At 48.2% G+C, this 6226-nt stretch overlaps 1 protein-coding gene across 2 annotated transcripts; it reads right to left on the bottom strand.

Annotated features, from left to right (window-relative positions):
* Positions 1–1449: 1449 nt before the first annotated feature.
* On the bottom strand, positions 1450–4725 carry LOC102381191 (thrombomodulin). 2 transcript variants are annotated; one of them, XM_025202361.1, is made up of 4 exons: positions 4674–4725; positions 4319–4535; positions 3307–4219; positions 1450–1768 (listed from the first exon to the last, which is right to left on the bottom strand). In XM_025202361.1, exons 2-4 carry the CDS (start codon positions 4340–4342, stop codon positions 1701–1703), a joined length of 1005 nt encoding a protein of 334 aa, XP_025058146.1. In that variant the 5' UTR covers positions 4343–4535; positions 4674–4725; the 3' UTR covers positions 1450–1700. The 2 variants fall into 2 exon arrangements, with proteins under 2 accessions (XP_025058146.1, XP_025058154.1); XM_025202369.1 differs by having other exon boundaries at positions 3422–4219.
* Positions 4726–6226: the final 1501 nt, after the last annotated feature.

Here is a 6226-nt window from a genome sequence, read left to right as displayed (position 1 = left end):
TGGGCCGGCCTGTGGCGGAGGCCGCTCACGCGGGCAGCCATGCTGCCCGAACGCAAGATGGCCGCCCGGGGCACGCGGGAAGCGTCCTACTCGCTTCTCTCTTCGGCCATCTTGGAGACGGGCACCTAATCCCTCCCTCCCCGCGCCCGTTCCCTAGGGGCGCCTGAGCTGGGACCGGTGGGGGGATTTCAGGCACTCCAAGCCCCGCCGCAGGGGGCAGGGCGGCCATCTTGGGTGCGGGCACAGCCTCCTCTGCGGGCAGGCAGCCCCTCCCCCACCTGGAAAGGGTGGGTGGAGGTGGCTCTGGGTGCCTCCTGACCGTGCAGGTGTAGAGGTCCCCTCTAGTGCAGGCCCCTTGTCCCCAGCCAAATCCAGTGTCTCCCCCCTGCACCTCACCCCTGACAGCCCTGGGCATCGCACCTCCTCGCCTGCTGCAAGTACAGCAGGGCGACCTCTGCAGCCAGCGCCCTGCCGCTGCACGGGTGTTCATGTGAGTAATGATAGGGCATTCATTACAATAAATATTCAATGTTGAGTCCAATTTATACAGTAGTCAAGTGGGTTTTTAAAATGTAATGTACATTTGCCTTCCTGAGTACAGTACAGTTGATCAGTCATTAATGTCATTATGTCATGTGATGAAACCTCCCGGAATAGATTCAAACAGAGGTGGCAACCCTACCCCAGCAAGCTCGACCACTTTCCAAAGATGTGAAGCTGTGTGCATTAACATATGTGTACCAAGAGGGGGACTTCCTCTGTGAGCAGTCGCTCAAACCCAGGGCCTCATACCCTGACCCTTGTGGTTCCCCACTTCCTCTGACTCAGTGGGCAGCAGCGCTGAGCAAACCACTTCCAAGAGGCAGCACAGGATTTGGCTGTTGCTGTCAGTCCCCAGTTTTCCCCTTCTAATTTCCCAGAGCCATGAATACCACCAACTCTCATTAGCAATATGCTTGCCTGCTCTGCATTGGCTTCGGAGACTCCTGTCCACCAGTCTAACCGCACACAGTAGGCTGTCCCTAGTAAAGACAGCTGCTATCTCCCATGATTTCTGAGGAGAATGAGGCCAGGTTGCCCTCAGGGAAAATAAAGGGCCCTTCTATTGTCAGGAGACAGACACTCACTGTAGGCAGCAAACAAATATGGGGACAGACAAGGAGGGAAGGTGAATGTGAAAGGAAAGCAGAGATGTCTAAGGTGTGTGGGAAGAGCAGTGGAGGGACGACAGGAGGGAACGTGAGGAGGCAAAGGAGAGGTTGGACAGAGTGTGAGAGGAAATGTTAGGGGAAGCATGAGATCAATGAAGGGAGAACAAGAGCGAGACAGAGAAGGTCAGGACAGCACCACAGTGTCCAGGACAGCAACAGATTGGCATTCCCCACTCCAGGAGCTGGGGCCGAGAGACAATTCAGCAGAATTGGCACTGAGACTGGGAAGAATTTCCTCCACAACCTTTATATTTTTACCTGTGCAACTACAAACCCATCAGAGGCCCATATGCATGTTCTTTCCATCTCCAACTTACTGACTCTGCTGTATCTTCCGCAAGTCAGCAGGCTGTGCACCTCTGTGAGGGGCTGTGAGCAGACAAAAGAAGGGCCTTAATTGACATATTTTTCAGAGAATGCGTGCGTGTCTTCATGTTTACTGGATCTCTCGGTTCTTTCGGATCCATAGAGAAAGGCAGCATTAAGCATTTATGCTTGGAGGGCGGGGTAGTCTTTTATCCAAGAAACCTTCTGCCGATATTTGAAGAACATGAAACCTGCAGGCAAGGATAGGAACAGAGCCAAAACCATTTCAGAAACATGGAGGGTGTTAAGAATCTAAGCTAGGACGTGAAAGCCTGAGTGACTGCAAGTTTTGTACATTTTTTATAAACATCAACCTTTACAGAGGAGATGAGATGGCTACACATGAAACCAGTGTGTGTAGGGTACATTTTCAATAAATAAATACCCAGATAGATTTCAAATAAAAAATTCCTTTAGTTTCTTTTACAAAAAGTTGAAAAAATAGCTTCTCTTTTACAAAAAAGAGAAAGAAGTTTCTGGTATATCAGACTGACCTTGTAGGTACTTGCAGTTATTTCTATTAAAAAATAAATATCAGGGGATTATAAAATACAATTCCTCAATGCCTTAGTGATAAACATTAACCACAACTAGCTGGAAGTCAAAAATCTTCCACATCTATCATTTCACACGACAATACTCATCTGACCACGCTTTCCTATCCCTGAACTGTAAAATCTAAGTGTTGGAAACTGAGCAAACTAATACTTTTTATTCTTGACAGTATGGTAGTAATACAAGATTCCCTATACAAATAGTACAAGACTCCTGAAGTAAAAGACGCCTGGTTATTAACCAGGACTCTAGTATACCATGGTCTGTACAAAACAAAATAGAAAGATATATTCCCAAAGACCTTCAATCACAAGCCCAGGCAACTCCACCTTGCTGCCACTGATGTCAAATGGAGCAGGTTTGGGCTGTTAGATTCCTAGCAATATTTGGCTTTATTTTCTCAAAGCACAAAAAAAGTTCTTTTTCCTGCAGGTAATGCAGCATCAGCAGTAGGGGAAAATAAAATAAATCTATATTTAAAAAAGATGGAAATTGGCAATGACTCAGCACTGTGTGCTAAGCCACTCATCCACTGCAAACTCTGTCTCATTTTAGTGGGTTTCTCTACAGTGTTCGATTAGCAAAGGAACATCCCAGGCTAAAGTGATGCAGTCCCACTTCCTTTTCTATACTGCTGTTACTGGTATAATTCAGGGCTCTCTGAGGGCTCTCTGAGTAGCACAAGGCTTCTTGATGAGGTGGTAGATGAAAGCTATGAGGATCAAGAACATGGACAGTATACCCACAATACCAATCAGAGCCCCACGGTAGAGGCTATTGGCCTCTGGTGGTTCATGAGTGGGAACTGCTGTTTGTGGGTAAAGTTTGGTCTCACCTGAAATGTTTTCATCATCACTTCCTTTTTTACATGTGTATGGGTCAGTGAGGACCTGCCCATCAGGACAATTACATCTGAAGCTGCCTGGTATATTTGTGCATATCCCATCACAATGCTGCATTTCACATTCATCAATGTCCACACAAGTCTTCTCACCACCCTCACCCTCATCCAAAACAAACCCTTCAGGGCAGTAGCATACATTCTGCCTGTGTGTGTCACAGTTTGCTGGGCACTGATTTTGGTTGCAATGTAAGACACATTTGTCATGGTTATGGGGGTCAGGGATATAACCTTAGAAGCAACTGCATCTGTAACCACTGGGGACATCCTCACATTTTTGCTGACATCTTGTTTCATGACAATATATCACATCCTTGCATTTCCCCTCCACCAGCTCATAGCCCTGGTGGCACTGGCACTGGAAGCCCCCTTCAGTGTTGATGCATACTTGGTCACAGATATGTGGGTTGACTTGACAGTCATCGATGTCCTGGCAGCTGATGCCATCCTCGGTCAGCTTGTATCCCTTATGGCACATGCACGTGAAGTCAGCACCATGGGGGTTGCAGAGATGCTTGCAGGGGGCACCAGCACAGGAGGTAGAGCAGCTGCGCTTGTCTGCCTCCAGTTTCCACCCATCAGGGCAGGTGCAGGAGAGGCATCCATCCTTCTCGTGACACACGCCCTCGCACCCTCCATTCTCCACCTCACAGTGCCAGGTCCCAGGCAGACCAGAGCTCCATCTCATGACCCCTCTGCTGTGTTCTGTGCAGATCAGCTCCAAGCCCAGTGCTGGGATTGAAGCTGTGGTCTGGGGAGGGAGGGCCAGGAGGTCACTGTCTTGTGCCTTAAAGGGGGTGGTGTAGGTCATGGCAGTGCTGGCCCCTGCAGACAACCTGGTGCATGTGCCGGGGTAGTTGTATTCACACAGGAAGCCATCTGCCATGAAGTCGCACTGCCGCTCCTCCCAACTCAGGTCCTGGGATACAGTGACACACTGGTTCTTGCAGATAGGGATATCCAGCTTCCAGATGACATAGTCAGGGCTTTCATCATCCGTGACCCACCGAGACCCACTTGGCTCTTGGGAGGCTTTTGTGCAGTCCTGGGGAAGCTGCAGCTCAATCCATAGGCTGGCACTCTGGTTCTGCATCAGGGAGATGACATTTTCTTCCACCACAGATCTCATCATCAAGAGATGCCCGTTGCTCCCCTCGCATACCTTTCTGGCTTCAGAGAACTGCTTCTGCCCCCAGAAAATGACAAAGCAGTCATTTTTAATGCAGAGGACCCTTGCAGGTTGTGGATCAGTGGGAGCTGAAAGCCTGAGCTGTACTGCACCTACCAGAACAAGGAAGAGCTTCAGCATCACGTTGGGTACCGAGACATCAAACTGACCATAATGTGGCTACAGGACTCCCATCTGGTCTAGCCGGAGTGAGCTTGAGAATGAGAGTTTTCACTGTTGCTTGTTTTGGTTTTTGAGGCAAGCATGGGAAACTTCAGTGATCCCTCAAAGTAGGTGCCCAAATTATTACAAGGATGCCAGCTGTCCCTCCTGCCTGGAAAACAAGGAAATCCCTGTTGAGATGGGATGCAGCTGTGTATTATAGAGCAGCACAGAATCACATTGTTTCTGTGAGACTCTTCAGCTTTGGAGCACATTTTCACACATAGTACTGTGATTCACTAACACCTACCTCCTCCTCAACTCAAGGACACTCCTTCCTCTTGTTAAATCTTTTTCTGTGGAATATCAAGTGAGAGAGCATCAGAAACCCAAAGCGTCTCTGCACATCTTCAAGGAGGCATTTGTAGTAACTTTTTTGTGGTTAAACTCAAAAGCCGTAAACACTTCGAAGCTGATAAGCAGCTGTCTGTTCTGTGCACAGGCAGCTGCAGAAGGAACTGGGGACTGTAGTCCTGTTTCACATCTGGTTTTCTTCACTCCCTCTTGTCCATCTAGGGGATAGAAGAACATTTCCATTCCCTCAAGATACTACTAAGAAAAATCTGGTTAAATAGCATGACCTGAGATTACCTTGTCCATGTCAAGGGGGTTAAGGTCACATCCTCCCTGTCTGTGCAGTGTTCAGGAATCACTCTGGGCTTCTGGTGCCTGGAAACCATCCTCAGTAGTCAGCAACCGGTTGCAAATATATAACAGAGCAGAGGCTTCTGCAGTCCCTCCCACTAACTTCCTGTCTAGCTTCTCTTAAAGGTACAACTCCCATCCTGGATGGAACTAAAGAACATATCTGACAAGCCCTGCTGAGAGGGGGTGTGCTGGGGTGAGGATGTGTCAGATCAGAAGTTGTGTCCAGGAGGTTAAGAACACCCCACTTTGTAGGAGAGTTGTCTGCACTAATGTGACCCCAGTAGTATTTTAAAAAGGCACTAGAGGGTATGCAGGGAACTACAGGTCAGCGAACCTAACTTGGAAAACTAATTATGGTAATTTGCAGACTCAAGGCTTTGTTTCAATGTGTCATCATGAACAGAAATATCAAATGTTCTGTATTTGATACTTATTGTGTCACATTGGATCAGCAGAACATTTGGCCTTATAGATTCATAGATGCTAGGGACGGCTCAACAGATCATCAAGTCCGTCCCCCTGCCTAGGCAGAAAAGAGTGCTGGAGTCAGATGACTACAGCCAGATGTCTATCCAGCCTTCTTTAAAAGACCCCCAAGGTAGGGGAGAGCACCATCTCCCTTGAAAGCCCATTCCAAATTTTGGTCACCCTTACTGTGAAGAAGTCTTTCCTGATATCTAGCCTAAATCTGCGCTTTGTCAGTTTGTGACTGTTGTTCCTTGTTACCCCAAGAGGTGCCCTGGTGAACAGAGCATCTCCGATCCCTTGCTGCGTTCCCCTAATGAATTTGTAGGCAGCCACAAGATCACCTCTCAGCCTTGTCTTGCAGGAGGCTGAAGAGGTCCAGGTCCCTCAGTCTCTCCTCATAGGGCTTGTCCTGCAAGCCTCTGACCATACACGTGGCTCTCCTCTGAACCCTCCCAAGTCTGTCAACATCCTTTTTGAAGTAAGGTACCCAAAACTGGATGCAGTACTCCAACTGCAGTCTGACCAATGCCTCATAGAGGGGAAGTATCACCTCCTTGGATCTATTTGTCATTCATCTGCTGATGCATGATAAAGGGCAGTTAGCTTTGCTGATGGTTTCGTCACACTGACAACTCATGCTCATCTTCGAGTCCACTATGACTCAGATCCCTTCTGCTTCTGTGCTGC

The sequence above is a fragment of the Alligator sinensis genome, unplaced genomic scaffold (genome assembly GCF_000455745.1).
Source record: "Alligator sinensis unplaced genomic scaffold, ASM45574v1 scaffold140_1, whole genome shotgun sequence".
Classification (NCBI taxonomy): domain Eukaryota; kingdom Metazoa; phylum Chordata; order Crocodylia; family Alligatoridae; genus Alligator; species Alligator sinensis.
This window is presented reverse-complemented; position numbering and strand designations above follow the sequence as displayed.

What these genes read in the sequence shown, in the direction of transcription:
- LOC102381191 (XM_025202361.1), bottom strand. Translation starts at nt 4,342, where the DNA reads ATGCTGAAGCTCTTCCTTGTTCTG. An exon ending in TGAAGCTCTTCCTTGTTCTG is followed by an intron (nt 4,220 to 4,318) that starts GTAGGTGCAGTA and finishes TTCTGGGGGCAG; the next exon opens with AAGCAGTTCTCTGAAGCCAG. An exon ending in AACAAGATGTCAGCAAAAAT is followed by an intron (nt 1,769 to 3,306) that starts GTGAGGATGTCC and finishes CCTTGCCTGCAG; the next exon opens with GTTTCATGTTCTTCAAATAT.